The sequence below is a fragment of the Schistocerca americana genome, chromosome 1, assembly GCF_021461395.2.
Source record: "Schistocerca americana isolate TAMUIC-IGC-003095 chromosome 1, iqSchAmer2.1, whole genome shotgun sequence".
NCBI classification, from domain to species: Eukaryota; Metazoa; Arthropoda; class Insecta; order Orthoptera; family Acrididae; genus Schistocerca; species Schistocerca americana.
The window spans coordinates 332,221,293-332,241,443 of NC_060119.1; the positions used below are offsets into that span (position 1 = coordinate 332,221,293).

The window sequence follows — 20,151 nt, forward strand, 5'->3', positions numbered from 1 at the left end:
CACAAAGTATTCAAGATACATGCAAAAACTGATAAATACAGAAAACTGACATTGTATTTGTATTTTTCTTTATGAAGCCGATCTCCTATGAGGCAGAGAACATGAAATTTGGATTCAGCACCCAGAAAAATGCACAGAACTTTAGAGAAAAAACTTCTGCCATTTTGGTACAGAAAACTACCATTTGATTGGGCTAATGTGCAATTGGGATGGTGAATTGGTTTAATTACAACCCAGAATATACCACTGACAGGCAATAAAAAGCTACAAACATTTTCCTCAAATTGAGGTACTCGTAGTAAACCCTTGACACGGGACTATGATGAGCCCAGTGGCTGCATGAAAGATGAGAACCATGTCATCTACTGACTGGCTTGGGGAGACTGAAGACTGATTTCTTGTGCAAGTCTCAAGTTGCAGCAATTTCATGGAACTGCAAGAACGTACCCACGACACTTGCTTTGGAGACAAGAACAACACTTGGCATTTATTTACTTCCGGCTGTCAGGAAGCACCCTCGCTCCAACAACCAGAAAGAAGGCTTAATTAAGTTGTCAGACACTGAATGTGCAATTGACCTATCAAAGCCAACTAAATACAAAGACCACACTAAACACATTGATACTAGACAACATTGTCTCAGGAAAAATTTATTACGCTGAAATAAAAGTGATGCAAATTTCAACGAACATTACGCACCAAGATAAGAAGACAAAGCCCCTGCCACGAACTGGTCATCAACTTGCCCAATAATTTGGGTTACAAGAATTGGTGTTGTTATGTACACTTGATAGGACTTCTGTACTTTTATATTGTGTAATAGGTATTGTTACATTTATTCTGTATGAAAATACCCTTTTTTATTAACAAACTGAAAATGTTTCTTACTACAGGGGTGAAATACGTTAAGTGTTGTTGTGGTCTTCAGTCCAAAGACTGGTTTGGTGCAGCTCTCCATGCTACCAGTAAAGCTGCATGACCTCGGGAAAAATTACAGCTGTAGTTTCCCCTTGCTTTCAGCCGTTTGCAGTACCAGCACAGCAAGGCCATTTTGGTTAGTGTTACAAGGCCAGATCAGTCAATCATCCAGACTGTTGTCCCTACAACTACTGAAAAGGCTGCTGCCCCTCTTCAGAAACCACACATTTGTCTGGCCTCTGAACAGATACCCCTCCATTGTGGTTGCACCTATGGTACGGTTATCTGTATCGCTGAGGCATGCAAGCCTCCCCACCAACGGCAAGGTCCATGGTTAATGGGGGGGAGGGGGGGGGGATACCTTAACTAATGAAAAATAATTTGTGTGTGTCTTTCTTCACTAAAGCACTTTGGGTGTGCTTCCGTAAAAGCCTCTTCCACAATGCTTTTCTCATCAACAGTTCACGTTCATATACAGGGCGTTTCAAAAAGAAAGAGCAGATTTCAAACATTTATTTCTCAAAAACTACAAATGATAGAAACACAATTCCAACGGTCCTTCACTCAATATGAGTACCAAATGTTACACAACAAATATCAAAACTGTACCTCAATATGAGCACCATTTGTTACACGACAAATATCAAACCGGTATCTCATTTCTTGCCACACACGACGCAACTGGTCTTTAGTTACCGAATTCACGGCCGCAACAATTCGATGTCGTACCTCTTGAAGAGTAGCGGGCATAGGTGGGACATAAACACAGTCCTTTATGTACCCCCACAAATAAAAATCGCAGGGAGTAAGGTCTGGTGACCTGGGAGGCCACAGACGATGACATTGATCTTGTGCTCCTGCTCTTCCAATCCACCGTCCTGGAATGGTGTTATTTAGGTACCGTCGTACAGGTTCAGAGAAGTGTGGTGGGGCACCATCTTGCATGAAGATGAAGTGATTTGAATCTTCCTGAAGTTGAGGAAATAGCCAGTTTTCTAACATGTCCAGGTAAATGGTTCCTGTGATAGTTTTCTCCATGAAAAAGAAAGGTCCATAAACTTTGTTTACCGAAATTGCACAAAAGACGTTAACCTTTGGTGAGTCTCTTTCATGTTGAATAACGTCCCTCGGAGTTTCACTCGCCCAAATTCGTACGTTATGCCGATTAACTTTACCAGAAATGTGAAACGTTGATTCATCTGAAAAAATTAATCGTTCGGCAAAATTGTCCTCTTCCATGTCCTGTAGAATTGCAGTTGAAAATTCGAACCTTTTGTTGTGGTCGTCAGGACGCAATGCTTGCAATAACTGCAGTTTGTACGGCTTCATGTGCAGACGGTTACTCAGAACGCGCCATACCGTTGTTTTAGACATGTTTAGTTCGTGACTTGCCCGTGCCGTGGATTTTCTAGGGCTCCTTTCGTAAGCTGCACGGACACGCTCGACATTTTCATCCGATGTGCGTGGACGACCCGTGCTTTTCGCTTGCAGATGCAACCATCTTCTACGAATCTGTGATGCCACTCATAAATTTGCTTATGACGAGGCGGCTGTTTGTTGAATTGACGGCGGAATGCACGTTGCACACCAACAATGGACTCTAACTTTGCAAATTGCAGCACACAAAATGATCGTTCCTGTGGTGTCGTCGCCATTTTCCTACAAACAAACGCCAGCGCCACTGCGGATTTGCATGGAACTTCTGCGCGGACCATTGAAAAACTTTGAACCTTTCTCTGACAAGAAACGTTTGAATTGTGTTTCTATCATTTGTAGTTTTTGAGAAATAAATGTTTGAAATCTGCTCTTTCTTTTTGAAACGCCCTGTATTTGGTGCCAGTTTGCAAGGAAGGGAAGATTATGTTTCAGCAGTGAATTGAACACGAGGTTATTAGAGATGGTGCATAAACTGTTTAGTGAAGAATACTCTGTGTCCTTTTTCCAAGGAGGAATCTTTTGATTGCAATAAAATCATAATGTCCTATGGGAAAAAATTTTCTTCATTTGACAGAAGCACTATAATAATTTTAATTCAAGATCTTAAACAGGCTTCTTTCCAATATTGTAACTGTTATCAAAGATTGTATTTTACTGGAATTTGGGGTAGACTGTGAGATACTAAAACCATTAGAGAACTATTATAATCCACAGCTGCTGCTCATGTCATGGAGATCTCTTGTAGCTGGATCTGAGACACACATGTAGCTCGAAGGCTTCCTGGGTGTTACAGCTTCTGAACAGCTGTTGTAAAGCACTGGAATCTTAGTAATGTAATACACTGTCTCCAATCTACCCACTCTTACTATCTGTGATGATGAATGACAACCCACTATCCACATAATTTCTTGCGAGACAGTTGACTCTGGCTACAGAGATTTTCCTCAAATAGAGGTACTCCTAGTAAACCCTTGACACTGTAATGTCATGGGCCCAGCAGCTGCATGAGCTGGCAACAACCAAATTCACTAACATCACACCTTTCATCCATACTGCATTTCATTCTGCTGCTAGCAGCCATTAAAAGATCCAACATAATCCCACTCATACTGAGTTATTCAATTTACCATGGTGACAGGATCCAATTCTCGATTATTTCACAGAGTACATCTGTTGCTCAAGTGTAGTCATTCACGTCATCTCCAGAAACTACAAGGTTTTCACACAACAACAGACAGATCTAAATTTGAGAAATACTACTTTTCTAGTTTGCTAAATCTTGCACTTAATAATAATCTAAACTGAAACACCAAAGAAAGAAATGCAGATTTTGGCCAATTAATGAAATCAACGACAAATCTCTTTGTGGTACTATGTATTTATTCTGTATAATAGTATGTTACAGATTTGTAAAAAAAGTACTACAGCATTAACGTTACAACTACTGTACAAAGAAGTATTTCATTATATAAAATGTGTTTCAAGTCTCCTGCACAAAAACCAACAAATTACAAAGTATAAACCAATTAAACAGCTTTGATCACAAAACTGTCCTCCCGTTACGTACTTTTTACTTAAAAACAACACTATACAGAAGTCGGGGTATCTGCAATGACAAAATGCACACACCTTTAACAGTGCATTTCAGAGTCAAATCCGTGTGTAATACACTCTGGCACACTATGAAGTTGAAAAAGAGGGCTCTATAAACCTGTTTCTGGTCCAGAAAGACAGACCTGTTAGTACATGAATATTTCACTGTTACTAATAGGTACTGATCCACAACCACTTCCAGAATATAATACAATCACCATCTGAGTCTTTGAAAGATGCATTATCCTGAACTAATGTCTGTATACAACAAAGGTACATGATAAATAACTGTCATGATTCCCCAACCTCCGAGTAACATCATGTAAATACCTTTGCTTAAAACTACTAATGTGCTCTTTGTACTTGTTAGAGTGTAAAAAAAAATAAAATAAATGAGGAGATCTGCTCCAGGACAGACATTCAACTATTTCATCACATAGTTTTCTCAATATTCTTGGAATCATTTGTGGGAACAGAGTAGGGTCCTGTATAATATCTGAACACCAGGCTGGATCCACGTTTAAGCTGTTTAGCTCTACTCAGATGAGACCAGCAACAAATCCACGATGTGTACAATGGCATGTGTGGTGGCCTCCCAGCTGCTAACCTAAAATTGAAAAAGGTTGTCTTTAACTGCAAAAAATTCACACACACACACACACACACACACACACACACACACACACACACACACCTTTATTTTTTGGCAATAATGCACAGCAGGTACAAGTTTACAAAACACAGCAGATACTTGTTGAGAACTGGTAATTGCATGCGAGTTACGTAAAAAACTCAAAATACTGTTCTACTTGACACATCTATTTTGATAAAATACAAAAAGGAACAACTTCTGTGCGTGATAAATACTGGTATTAAAATTTACTATTTAAGAATAGGTGGTACATAAAAACTACATTTGGAATTAACTGAATGTTTTGCCTCTTTTCTTTGGTGCTGTAAACCTACAACTGAAATATGGAATTATATTGTATAATAAAGTTTTGGGAAAATTATAATGGGAAATAGGAAATCTACTATTTTTCACAAAAAACCAAAAGAAGTTTCATCTATTTTAAGGAAAGTCATATACATCAGGTACTTGGAAATTTATCTCTCTTAATCTCTCTCTGTAGGTACTTAACACTCTCAGTGCCAAGCCTGTACATTTGCACAGGCCGTGTGCCATTCCATTAGTGCCAAACCTATAGGTTTCACGGCCAGCATATTCTGCTGATTAAAGAGCACTGTGCATTGTTTTTGCACCTCTGATTACTGATATACATTGTTTATATTGTTAGTTATCAGTTGCATGGATAGATTGCATGAACAAGTACCTTGTTTTCATAGTATTTTGTTCATTATGAGTTACCATCTTCACCCGTAGACTGAGCACATCACTGGTATTCTGTGTAAGAGAAATGGCATGCTGTGATTTATCTGATGATGAAACTGCTGATCTGCTGAATTATGGAAACACTATCGATGTCCTAGATGGTGAAGGTTATGATTTGGTTGATATGGGTGTCTTTAAAGGTACGTTTTTTGGTAAACTTCTATAAAAACATATATTAACAGTGCTTAGCAAAATCAGACAAATAGCGTGTATAACTTTACAGAACTTGTAGTTTTTATGTCTTCTCCCTTTTTTTAGCTGAAGCTTCAGTTGAAATCAGTTCATCAGAAGGCTACAGTAGTTATAATGATATTATGTAAAGTACCACTGTTCCTTCCACAACAGAAATTGGTGAATGGAGTGAATGTGACACTGCTCCAGTTATAAATGTGAACACAACTCAAGAGACTAATTCATGTGGACAATGTTCGCTCGAGTTTAGCGCTTGATTGTGTTAGTACATTCATAACTGACAATGACATAATTTGCAAACAAATCTGTATACATCACAAACAATTCAAAGAAAGCATAGCAAAAATGAACTGAACCTCAGTCAGTGTACTCAGTTCCTGGAAGTTAGTTTCTCTAGCTGAAATTAAGACACTTCTTGGGCATCATGTTTCAGTCACATAGGCCAAAATTATCAGATTACTGAAGCACTATTAACATGGTCCATTGAAATTTTTGTCCGCAAATAATGAGTCACTTCAATTTCAAGCGGATACTATCAAGTCTGCATATTGTTGATAACTGACCAAAACAAATTAGGAGGTGGCAGTTTTCATCCACTTTTCAAAGTGCTTCCTTACTACAGTAATTTGAAAGAGCGATGCATCCAAGCTTTGGTCCTTCTGAAAAACTGCCCATTTCGTGACTGTCAGTCTTTGTACTTACATGCAGAATAAACTACATAAGTAAGGACTGAAATTACAAAGAATTGCTGAAGCTAACTGTCCCCACATGTAAACTTAAAAAGTTTATACCGGAAAACACACCACTGACAATTCATTGTCAACAGTTGTTATGAAGCTGCTGCCTAGCAGAAATTGTTTAAATAAAGGACACTGTTTATTTAAATAGATGTTATCCTAGCCCAGAACTCACTGAGCAGTTATTTCACAAAGGTACTGGCACTGGGACTGTAAATAAAGACAGAAAGTCTATACCTAAGGTTTTGGTTACAGCTAAATTGAAAAAGCCTGTGTGGCGTTGCTGGTCCCTCATTGGGGTGCCTTCCCAGGTGGCAGATAGAGGAACATTATCCAGATATGGAGGGTACCAGGTAATAAAATACATGGTATGGACCAAAATCAGCAGGCATGAGGGCCAATGGGTTAGAAGAAAGGAGAGGAGTTCCCAACTACTAACTGCTGCCTCGCAGTCAGGAAAGGGATTTATAATGGCTTAGAATGCTCCCCTGTAAATGGAGCCAGCTACCTGGTGAGCTGTAAGGGGCAACCTCCCCAAATGGCTGGGTGTAAGATTAACAGTCTTCCCCAGTAAAAATCGATTGTTTCAAATGCTAACAAAGGAATAAGTTGGACAGTTAGTTTGATGACAACCCCAGAAAACAAAGGATAAGATATACGTAAATACAAACGAGGAATGTGCGGAGCCTATACCAAGCTGGAGCACTGCGTCACCTGATAACACAAGTAAGCAACTACGGTACAAAAATATTGGCTCTCCAGGAAATTAGGTGAAAGGGAAATGACATAATGAACTCCGGAAATTTCACTATCTTTTGTAGTGCAGGACAATGAATACCTTTGGAACAGGTTTTGTGGTCACTAAATGACTGAAACAAGCGGTGATGCACTTAGAACCAATCAATGGATGGATGTCCATGTTAAGATTAAAACATAATAGATGTCAGGAGCCAACATGGAGCTGATTGCAATCCAGATCATCATCTAGTGACAAATACAGATAAAGGATCTCACTACTGAGTAAACAAAAAGACCACAAACAAAAGAGGTGATTAAAAATGATACCGAAATGTCAAATGAACACAAAGAAATAATGTGGAAACAATGTAAGACTGCAATCCTCAAGGCAACTGTCGAGGTTTTGGAACACACACAGGCTCAAAGGAAGACACATTGGTTTGGTGAAGAATGTATGAGAAGAATTGAGGAGCATAAGACAGCACGAATGAAATTATTTCAGAGAAGAACTAGAGTCAATCTGAATGAATATAATGGGAAGTGCTGTGTTGCTAAGAGGATTTGCAGACAGAAGAAATAAACACTAGAAAAGAAGAAATTGAACAGCTAGAAGAAGAGAAGCAAATTTGTGAAACATACCAAAAGATCAAAGGAGGAAAGGCTGGGTTTCAAGCCAGGATAAATATATTTATGTGTAATGAAGATGATTTGATAGGGGAGAGTAACAAATGGGCAGAATAATTCGATGAGTCACTGAACCCAGAAGTAGAAGAATTAGAACAAGAGGAACTGGTGGATATAACTTTTATGGTACAGAGGTCTTAAAACCAGACCCCACACTAAGAGAATGGAAACAAGCTCTTCAGACCTTAAAAAACAAGGCACTGGGAGAAGATCAGATACAGACTAAACTACTCAAATATGGTGGGGGAACACTGTGGAAAGCAATACACAAACGAATACTGAGCATCTGGCAGGAGAAGAGCATGCCAATGGCATGTAACATGGCTATAATGTGCCCCAAACACAAAAAAAGGAGATACATTAAACTGGCGTAACTATCAAGGAATCTCCCTGCTAAATAGCACGTATAAAATGTTCTCCAAGATCCAAATTAGGAGGCTTACTCCCTATGTGGAAGAGAGGTTGAAAGCTATCAGAGTATCTTTAGAAGTAAGTCAACAACTGACCAGATATTCACACTGCACATAATATTTGAAAAATGCTACAAAGATCAAATAAATATACACCAGCTTTATATCGATTTTAAACAAGCCTGTGATAGCATTTCATGAGTGGCATTGCGGAATGTAATGGAAGAGGCTGAAATACCTAAGAAACACGTTAAACTTACTACACACATCAAAAACAGTTTTGCATCATCTCGAATCCGAGAGTTCCAGAACCTGTACAGAAAATTGGAGTAGAGATCAAAATAAACATAATTTCTGCCCTTTTTACTGCTAATGAAAACCACACTTTGCATGTTTTGCCACCATACAGTGAGACCTTCAGAGGCGGTGGTCCAGATTCCTGTACACACCAGTACCTCTAATACCCAGTATCACGTCCTCTTGCATTGATGGATGCCTGTATTTGTCGTGGCATACTATCCGCAAGTTCATCAAGGCACTGTTGGTCCAAACTGTCCCACTCCTCAACAGTGATTTGGCGTAGATCCCTCAGAGTGGTTGGTGGGTCACATCGTCTATAAACAGCCATTTTCCATCCATCACAGGCATGTTCGGTAGGGTTCATGTCTGGAGAACATGCTGACCACTCTAGTCAAGCAATGTCGTTATCCTGAAGGAAGTCATTCACAAGATGCGCATGATGGGGGCGCAAATTGTCTAACATGAAGACGAATGCCTCGCCAATATGCTTCCGATGTGGTTGCACTATCGGTCGGAGGAGGGCATTCACGTATCGTACAGCCGTTATGGCCCCTTCCATGGCCACCAGTGGCGTACGTCATACATAATGCCACCCCAAAACAGCAGGGAACCTCCACCTTGCTGCTCTCACTTTACAGTGTGTCTAAGGTGTTCAGCCTGATCGGATTGCTTCCATACACGTCTCTGACAATTGTCGGGTTGAAGGCATATGCAACACTAATTGGTGAAGAGAACGTGATGCCAATCCTGAGCAGTCCGTTCGGCATGTTGTTGGGTCCATCTGTACCATACTGCATGGTGTCTTGGTTGCAAAGATGGACCTCGCCATGGACGTCGGGAGTGCAATTGCACATCACGCAACCTATTGTGCGTAGTGAGTCATAACATGACATGACATCCTGTGGCTGCACGAAAAGAATTATTCAACATGGTGGCGTTGCTGTCAGGGTTCCTCTGAGCCATAATTCATAGGTAGCCGTCATCCACTGCAGTAGTAGCCCTTGGGCTGCCTGAGCAAGGCATGTCATTGACAGTTCCTGTCTCTGTATCTCCTCCATGTCCGAACAACATCACTTTCGTTCACTCCGGGACGTGAGAACACTTCCCTTGTTGACAGCCCTTCCTGGCACAAAGTAACAATGTGGACATGATTAGACTGCGGTACTGACTGTCTGGGCATTTCTGAACTACAGACAACACGAGCTGTATACCTCCTTCCTGGTGGAATGACGAACTGATCAGCTGTCGGACACCCTCCGTGTAATAGGCTCAACTCATACAGAGTCCTTTACATCTTTGGGTGGGTTTAGTGACATCTCTGAACAGTCGAAGGGACTGTGTCTGTGATACAACATCCACGTTCAATGTATATCTTCAGGAGTTCTGGGAACTGGGGTGATGCAAAACGTGCGAACCATGGCAAGGTGCCCTTGACTGTACAGCTACAACATTTAGCCCTGGTCATTACGTATATATGAACTCATTCACTCTACTTATTTGAATGTATGACAATTTTATGAAAACATTGTCACATGTAATAAATTAATTTGTCTACGTAATATCAAACTTGGTTTTGTTCATAGTTGCATATTAAAGACGATGAACTGGGCATAAAATACTGTTAATTTTGTATTTACATGTTCAATATTTTCTGAGGCATTAATTTTTGGACATATCTAAAATTGCCTGAATTCTGCAGACATGGGCACTTATCAGGCGGGTACTGAGGGTGTTAATAAACACAAACTTGAGACACGCTGACTAATAGGTGAGTGGTGAAATGTGATATAATTCAGCAGTACTCTCTTCAGTTTTCAAATGAATATCACTTTTCTGTCACAATCCATTTTCTTCCTAAAGCACACTAGCTACTACTTCAAGACTTTCAACACCATGAAATTCAAAGCCTCTCTTCATAGCTTTGACGCAGATATTTATGTTTTTGTAACTGTGGGATGAATGAAAATTGCTTGCAGAGATGTCTCATTTTCTGTAAATCTTCATTCAAATCTCAGTTCTAGTAATGTAAGAGCCACACAAATGTTTAAAAGTGTGTGTGTGTATGTGTGTGTGTGTGTGTGTGTGTGTGTGTGTGTGTGTGTGTGTGTGTGTGGTTGCAGACATTCTGAGCATTTAGAGTTAAATTTACAGAAAATTACATATCCTTGTTACTTTCACAGAAATCTCAAAGTTTCTGCCAATGCAGCTCTGATTGCAAAAAAATCTCCAAAAATTTATATTTTACTACTAGTGTGTAGAATGCAGGTCAACATTGACAGACTAAGTCATTCACAAATGGCTCCAGATGCAAAGAATCTTGGGACACTTCATGAATGTTGCTTGTGAGCATGTTTCTATATCTGCTTCACTCAATATGAAGACTGCTTAGAACTTTCTTGATGACTATTAAATGTTTAGAAAAGTCTACTGACCTATATGTTTCTGACCATATTGTTTCACACACACCCAAGACTTACTTTGTGTTGTACCAAATATGGTTTTCTCTCTATTCAACTTGCTAACAGTGTGTGAGAAAAATACTTTCTTAAGTGCCTCTGTCACGCTGTTATTAGTATTATCTTGTCTTTGAGGTCCCTTTGAAAATGATATCTAAAGGGCTGCAGTATATTCTCCACATTCCTCACTCAAACTGGCCTCCTGAAACTTTTTAAGTAGATTTTTGTGGGATAGTTGACATCTTTCTTCAAGTGTCTTCCAGGTCAGCTTTTTCAATATTTGTTAAACTCTCCCGTGGGTCAATCAAAACTGTGACCACTTGTGCTGCCCTTCTTTGTACATGCTCATGCTTTGTTAGTCCTATACGATATGAAGCCCAACACTTAAGCAATATTCTACGATGGGCCACAAAGGGTGTCTTACAAGACATCTTCTTTGTACATTGACTGCATTTTCCCACTATTCTACCAAAAAAGTAAAGTCTGCTACTTACTTAACCTAGCACTGGACCTATTTGATCATTTTACTTCACACTGCCACAAACTGTTACACCCACGTATTTATATGAGTTGACTGATTCCAACTGTGACTGGGTGATACTGTAGTCATACAGTGCCAACGCTGTTTTCATTTTGTGAAGTGCAAAATGTTACATTTCTAAGCATTTAAAATAAGCTGAATGCCATATAAGTAGCTTATACTTACATAAAATATACAGCTATTTATAGAATATTAGTGTTAGAATATCTGCGTGCGTGTGTGCATGTGCATGTGTGCGTGCTTGACAGGTTTACTTGTTTTGGAGCCCTCAGTGTAAACATATATTGCCTCTGAATACTGTCTTAAAACCCGTGTCAAAGTTTTATTGTTAATGTATGTCTCATGGCCAAATGTAACACCAGTTATTATTTCATGTTAGACAGTTTCAGAGGGAATGTAACACAACCTATTTGGCCTAGAGCCTCTAATGGTAGTCCACGATATCTCCTGAGTATCTACATATGCTTGGATCAGGAGAGGAAGAGTTTTGGTGATTCAGAAGTGTCCAGTCTGTGTGGTGAACTTTGAAGTGACTGGATTCTGGAATGTTGGATTCATATTGTTTCATTTTGAGAAGAAATTTTGAACAGACATACTGCTGGTGTAGATGGAATAGAGGTTCATATGCTTCAATCATGAATGTGTTGGCAGGAGTGGTGTGCACTGCTACCAAACAAATTCTCAGCTATTAATACTGACATTTTTTAATTCTGTTAAGTGTCAGTTGCACAACTGTAACAAGCATTCCCAGATCAATAACTGTATGTACCTACATATGGTATAGTGCTAGTGTTGTGCTGATGTTTAATCCTCACTGAAGTCCTGTCACAGCTCTGATTATGTTGACAGCCATCTCTCAATTTGTAGCCATGGCACCTTCCAGGTTAGCGTATGATTGGTGAGTCCCAAGTACTTGACTGCTATCTTAAAACGAAGTAATATGGGCCTAGTGCTATTTTCACTTGCAGATTCACTCTGTGCCTCAAAAACAATACCGCGTGTGATTTTACTGTGGATGTGTTAAGTCCATTTCTTCTTCGCCACTGTTGGAATGTGAACAGAGTATTTGTGAGTTACAGTCTTCTAATCTCCAACTTAAATGCTAACTTGAGAGATGAACGTCTAGGAAGGAATACAAGTAACAGAAGGAGTTAAGGTAAGGACTCATTCTACAGCTGAGCACTGATGAGAGATCAATAGGTACATAAACAACACTAGAAACATTGCTGAGCTTTAGGACAACATCCTTCAACAAACCAAACTAGTGCCCCTGCGCTCTCCCTCTCCCTCTCCCTTCCACCCCACCCCACCCCACCCCCACACTGATCACTGAACTCTAGTTCTCTAACATACGAAACAATCCTGGACCACCATTTATTTTTAAAGGAAGTGTCCCGCTGTGTATTCCTAACTATGAAACAGCTTACTTTCTTGAAAGGCAAGTGGTTTTACACCTGCTAATGTTAAGCTCCATCATATGAATTCCTATTATATCCCTCATAGTTCTTACTTACCCAGAGTCCACAACAGCCATACATGTGCTCACTACAACGAAAGGATGAGTCAGCGAAGAGACGAAGAACTGGAAACAAAAAATGTAAAACTGTAGTCTTCAGTGAAACATTCACAGGCACACACAACACACTGCCTATCACTTCACTGGCCGCTTTCTTATTTGATCACCATTCTTGTTAGCTTTATTGCCTTCACTAACAGCAGCTGCTAACAACCTATTTCAGGGCTTACGTATAACCCTTTAAAACTGCCTCCTAATTTGAATACTCTTGAGAAGAATAATGCCTGGACCTGTTTAAAAGAATGTGTTGAACTTTTTCAACAGAGTATTAAGTTGGAAAATCACAGGAAAAGTATATTTTGAATAAAAGTTCTATAAATATATTAATTAACAAGATATGCTTTGATTTTAACCAATAAGGGTATGATGTGTAATTGTAGCTTATGCTAATTCTTATTGTTTACTGTACTTTTTAATCTGCCTTTTGAATACTGTGGAATAATTGTTCTATGCCCATGTGGCACTACGGAGAGGTAAGACTATAGTGTTCAAATGTATGGCTCTAGCGGATTTGCACTGCTCTCTCCAGTACCAATTTGAGAGCAGTTGGCACCACAGTGACACAATGAACTGTTACTAATCATTTTCTTCAAGGAGCTCTGACGTAAAAGCCCTCTAATGTGAGCATTCCACTGATCCCGCATCACTGCCATTTGCAACATCAGTGGTGTCAAGTGATATCTCATTAGGGGGAAAGATGGTGGTCTTTTGTATTTTCTGATGAAAACTGGTTCCACCTTGGTACCAGTGATGGCCATGTGTTGGTTAGCAGGTGGCCAGTTGAGAACCTACAACCAATCTATCTGCATTGTAGCTAGACACACTGGGCCTACACCTCCAGCTATGGTCCAGGGTGTGAACTCATATGACAGCAGGAGCACTTTCGTTGTTATCCCAAGCACCTTAACTGCAGCTCCGTGCGTCAGTCTGGTGGTTTGACCTTTGTACTTCCATTCATGAACAGCATCTCTGGGGGTTTCCAATAGGATAACCCTCGGCCACATGCTGCCCTTATAACCTAACACGCTCTGCGGAGTGTTGGCATGTTGCCTTGGCCTGCTTTATCACCAGATCTGTCTCCAATCGAGCATATGTGGGACATCACCAGACGACAAATCCAGTGTCATCCATGAACAGCTTAACCATCCCTTTATTGACCAACCAAGTGCATCAGGCATGGAACTCCATTCCACAGACAGACATCTGACATTTGTACAACCCAATGCATGCACCTTTGTATTCTTGGATTCGGCATTCTGGCAGTTACACTGGTTATTAATGTATCAGCATTTCACATTTGCAACGCCTTATCTCGCACTTACATTATCCTGTGATCTTGCGATGTTAAGCACTTAAATATATTTATCTAGCCAAATGCATTCCTGACATTTCATTACTCTACATTAATTACGTTTTGAAGTTCCAATTTTTTCCATCGGTGTATAATTTATTACTACGACAATAAAATATCTCCGATCACTACAATCAGCATAGCACCCAAAAAAAGTTGCTACTTTAAAACTGAAAACATCTTCTGAAATCCAACGCTTGCACTGGGAAAGAAATGAAAAATCCGTTTTGCAGTGCCTGGAATTTTTCCCATATCCTGTGTAAGTGTGGTGCTGAAGATTCCAAAAATACCATCGATTTTGTTCTAGCAACTCTAGTTTCCTACAAATTGATGATACAATTATTTACATTGTAATTTATGATTACTTTTTAATCAATATTTATTATTTTATGAATATGTTGGTACACAATCTATAGTATAAATAAATATTTTAAGACAGGTGTGCCTAAGCTCACTACTTGTCATTCCAAATAAAGATATGGATTTAGCCAAAAGATGGCAGCATCATCTTCATGGCTACTACTTTGGAGCTTCGAACAATGAACACATGATGTTGCTAGTATTCATTATATGCATTTTACTGAAAAATGTCAGCAGCAACTTGGTACATACAATGTCAGAACTTAGCAGAATAAACATTTGAGATAGTCACTACATTGTGTTGGATATTGTTGCTGATGTAATGATTGATCTGTAAAAATTAATTTTTAACAGTGTAATCTTAATGCATTTAATGATAGTGATAAATATTTTACAGTGTATTTTGTGCACTTTATTACAGTACAATGCTTTGAATATTAAATTTTATTGTCACCTATCTAAATAACTAAATTTACTTATGTACATCCATGATGCTGTTCTACAAGCTGTATTTAAATGTAATGGTCTTCTCATTTTTCATGAGAACTGAAATGGCTGCATGACACAGAAAACGTCTGAATCATCGAAAGGAGTTTTGTTTTGTTAGTGAGGTGTACACATTTGTTCAGCAAAGGAAATGTGTAATTGACTTTGTAAAAAGAGTGTATTTAGCCTGTTTCAAAGTACGATTTGGAGAACAAGGTAAGGCTTGGACACATCTTGTGTACAAGATATGCACAGAACATTTGCACAGTAGTCAAACGATAAACAGAAGCACATGAAACGTGAATTGCCAATGCTGAATGTACAGGAAATCTCTAGTTATTAGTTTCTAGGCTGACTGGGAAACAAAATCACTTTCTACTGCAAGAGAGAAATTTTTTTTGCCATTCTTCACAAAAGGAAACTAACTTATTTTCTGTAACAACCTGAAAGGATTGCTAACAAAACTTTGTGTAAGAAAACAGATACCAAGTGAATGACATTTATAAACTGTACCAAGGATAGCCTCAAGTGTGTACCTTTACACAATGGGAACCTATACAGGTGCATCCCAACTGGCTATTCAGTTTGTATGCATAAAAATCAGGCTACAGTAACCATAGTTTTGGTTAAAATCTCTTACTACGATCGCTAATGGACCATTGAGGTTGATTTGAATATGGTGAATTTGTTTCTAGCAAGGTAAATACACCAAGTATCTGTGCTTTACATGTTTTTAGGATTATACAGTTACAGATCAACACTAGGTGAGAAAACAGTGGCCTTTTAAAGAAAGCTTTGCCATTGGACATAAATAACATCATCCAGTCCTCACTGCAAATAAAAACAAGTTTCATGAAATAATTTATAAACACGTTAAACTGAGATGGAGCATGTTTCGGCTGTGTGTGTAGAAAATTTCCTGCATGAAGTATGGAGCAGGCAAAATTATATAATAACAACAATAATAATAATAATAATAATAATAATAATAATAATGACTGTATAAAGCATTCAACCCTGGATTAGTACAAAACATTGCCTCAAATTAAGCTTAACTCTTAAATCTGAGTTGTATTAACATTAATCCCAGATTATATTGTGGTAAATATTTATCAGTTTATAGTGCGACATTATAAAAAGAACACTTTTGTGCGAACACAAATTGAAATAATAAAGAAGTTGTTATTAACATGTAAATATGCATTCACACACCGCTGAAGCTCACAAAATTTGTTCTATATACAAGGTTAGGTTATGGGACTTACCAGCTAAATATGTAATGAGTGCACATAATAATTTATTTCATAACAATTCACGGAGACATCTCGCAATTTATGTGATTAACTTCAAGGCATTTTACAGACACTTAGCAGCAGAGTAAGAAAGGAAAATTCGAAATATTTACCATGAACAATTACATATACCGATATTGACAAGTCAATAATGACTGAATGTCTCTTAAAAGTGCTCTCTCTGCTCTAGTGGCAGCAACAATACAACGTATATCAATATTTGAACTATCAAACATGACTAAACTGCTCTGGCAACATTGTGAGCACTGATGAAAAACAGAGAAATAAGCAAGTATATGTAAGTTGATTAGCGAGTTGTTATTTATTAGGCATCATTTGTACAACTGTTTCGGTAGCTCACAGCTTGCGTTTGGTTATCTCGTATGTAGGAACTCAAGTTCCAATTCAGATCAATTCTAGGTTTTTTTTTTCCATCTGATACTGCTTTGTCTGCTGTATTGGCCATAAAGATAATTATAACAACAATATGTTCTGAAACAACATAACTTTCTATTTTCTGAGTATTCTGGGCCACTTTGGAGGGCAGCGTTCTGTGTGCAGGAAACTTACACCATGTGACTTATGGTATTTGGTTTCCTTTCATTTACTTTTTAGATATCTCAGTATTCTGATGAGTCTACTGAGGATGACAGAGAGCAAACTCATTCTCATAACCAAGTGATAAATCATTTAAGCTGCTTCTTTTTCACTCTGTTGTATCATTATACTGGCTCCACACAATTTCCAGCAAAAAATCTTTTTTGTATGGGGAGAAGTTCAAAGATTGGTTCTGTGTCTGTTTACTTTCCTTTATCTTCATAACATGACCTTTTCAATAATAAATACTGTGTACCTACAATGTTCAGTTAATGTTTGCATAGGCAGCAAGATAGTAGTTCCTGTGGTGTTGCCAAGCATGTTTCTCACTATCTTAGATATACACTGAACCACCTTCGATGAATCGAAGTTTAGTGTTACATAATAGAGAGTAATTCTGAAGAGAGTTCAATTTCTGAACTAACGTCAAAATTGATCTCCAGTCAGCGACGTTTATACAATCGACCCTAAGTAAGGTATTTATGTTGGATTTCAGAAACTACAGCTGACACAGGAAAACGGATTGTATTTCAAGTCTCAGCATCTGAAGCATACTGAAAACCAGTTACACATTTAAAGGCACTACAATGACTGTCCACCACTTAACATTAGCTTTACAAAAAAAAAAAAAAAACAAATTATAACAAACAAACACAACAACATAATCTGGGACGTTTGCCTTTTGCATACAAGTGCTCTGCTGACTGAGCTGTCCTAGCATGACACAACCTGCCCTCACAGCTTTACTGCAAACAATCCCCCAGGCTGTTGGTAAGCCATCTCTCATTTGTTCCTGGAATGCCAGTCCCACAATATATGCAGGAGAACTTCCGTGAAGTTTGGAAGCTCAGAGATAAGGCACTGGCAGAAGCAAAGCAAAGCTAAGCACAGATTGTGAGAAGTCCCAGGATCGAGTCCCAGTCTGGTACACAGTTTTTATTTGCCAGGAAGTTTCAAATTGGTGCACACATTGCTACAGGATAAAATTCATTCTATATCAAAATGGTCTGACATCCAATTTTGTGCCAAATAACTCATGTGGGCCAGTGCACTACGCTGCTGAAAAAATATGAAATTCTGCATGCCAAGGCTTCACAACACTGGTGTTCCAACTATCCATCCTGAATGCATGCAGCTGACAACACAGCCAAACTGCGAAGTGTCCCACATTACTTGGCACCGCAGCATTGCACCTACTGGCAGAGCATCCCTCGACCTCCAGTATCTGCTGGCCAAGCTGCCAGGCAGGTTGGAGCCAGCAACCATAACCACATGACTGCTGGACCTTCCAGCATCTGATGGACAGCCTCTGTCATCATCAGCCTGTCATTCCTAAGTTGACATCTGGAGTTTGAGTTGCTATGCCACCCTGCCTCAACACCACATACTTCACCTACACACCACCAACTGTGCTAAGTACAGTCACCACGAACTGCATGTATGCTGCACTTGTCTCTACTGGCCGCTGATGCCACTCAGCACCTAGTTATTGCACTGGTCCCCAGCAGCAAGCATAATCTTCAGGGGTATTTGCCACCACTACATCAATACGAAGAAACATGGGCCAATGTCACCAGACACTTTTACCTTATTTGGCTAATCAAAAAGAAAGTTTTCCTGAATGCCACCTGTCTTGCTGCGGCCGTCTGCACCCCTTACGAATTCCTGTAGTTTCTGCCAACCCACCAAATCCATTTTTCCCAGATGAGAGAGCCAAATGCCATCCTGAAAAACCAAAAGAATGGTTCCTCTACCATCCACTCTAGAGGTCCACAAATCTGATACCTCTACTTATCACTGGACAGGTCAGGACAGGTCAAATTGGAGGAAGGTTTGAAGTAAGATTTACAGAACTCAATAAATTCGCCTTTATAATGTACCTACCACTTTTTATGCGAACAGCATTAATAACAACTACATAAATGAAACTGAACTACTCGTCCATCAAACATACTGAGGTGAAAAATATCATGTGAGAAAGGCAGGCACATTTACAAAGGCAATAGTATCACGTTCACAAGCTATAAAGGAGCAGTGAATTGGTGCCGTTGTCATTTGTACTAAGGTGATTCATGTGGAAAGGTTTCTTATGCAATTATGGTCACACAACGGGAATTATTAGACTTTGAACGTAGAATGGTAGTTGGAGCTAGATGCATGGGGCATCCTATTTCAGAAATCGATTGGGAATTTAATATTCCAAGATTCACAGTGGCGGGAGTGTGCTGAGAATATGAAATTACCAGAATTATCTCCTAGCACAGATGACACAGCAGCCAACGGCCTTCACTCAACGACTGACAGCAACAGCATTCGCGTAGAGTTGTCAGTGCTAACAGATAAGATATACTACATGAAATAACCACAGAAATCAATGTGGGACCTACAACAGTGTGGCAAAATTTACCATTAATGGGCTACAGCAGCAGACAACCAATGCGAGTGCCTTTGCTAAAAGCAGGGCATCACCTGCAGTTTCTCTCCTAGGCTCATAACCGTATCAGTTGGAACATAGATGACTGGAAAACCATGGCCTGGTCAGATGAGACCCCGATTTCAGTTGGTAAGAGCTGATGGTAAAAGCCATGGACCCAAGTTGTCAACACGCCATTGTACAAGCTGGTGGTGGCTCCATAATGGTGTGGGCTGTGTTTATATGGGAGGAACTGGGTTCTCTGGGCCAAGTGAACTAATCATTGACCAGAAACGGTTATGTTCAGCTATTTGGAGACCATTTGCAGCCATTCATGGACTTCATTTTCCCAAACAAAAATGGAATTTTTAATGGAGGACAATACACCATGTCACTGAACCACAACTGTTCGTGATTGGCTTGAAGAACATTCTGGACAGTTCAAGCAAATGATCTGGGCACCCAGATCACTTAATATGAATCCCATAAACATTTACAGAACATTATCAAGAGGTCAGTTCATGTGCAAAATCCTGCACTGACAACACTTGCGCAATTATAGACGGCTATAGAGGCTGCATGGCTTAATATTTCTGCACGGGACTTACAATGACTTGTTGAGTCTATGCCATATTGAATTGCTGCTCGACGCCATGCAACAGGAAGTCCGAAAATAT

The 20,151-nt window shown here is 39.3% G+C and overlaps 1 protein-coding gene across 1 annotated transcript in view; it reads right to left on the reverse strand.

Moving 5' to 3' along the window:
• Nucleotides 1–3,715: 3,715 nt before the first annotated feature.
• Nucleotides 3,716–20,151, reverse strand: part of LOC124599087 (mitochondrial carrier homolog 2-like) — a 47,376-nt gene continuing 30,940 nt past the window's right edge. The window contains exons 6-7 of the mRNA XM_047136047.1: nucleotides 12,914–12,981; nucleotides 3,716–4,555 (exon numbers count right to left, since the gene is read on the reverse strand). Coding sequence (XP_046992003.1) covers nucleotides 4,381–4,555; nucleotides 12,914–12,981 — 243 coding nt within the window. The 3' untranslated portion in view covers nucleotides 3,716–4,380. The remainder of the gene's footprint in view (nucleotides 4,556–12,913; nucleotides 12,982–20,151) is intronic.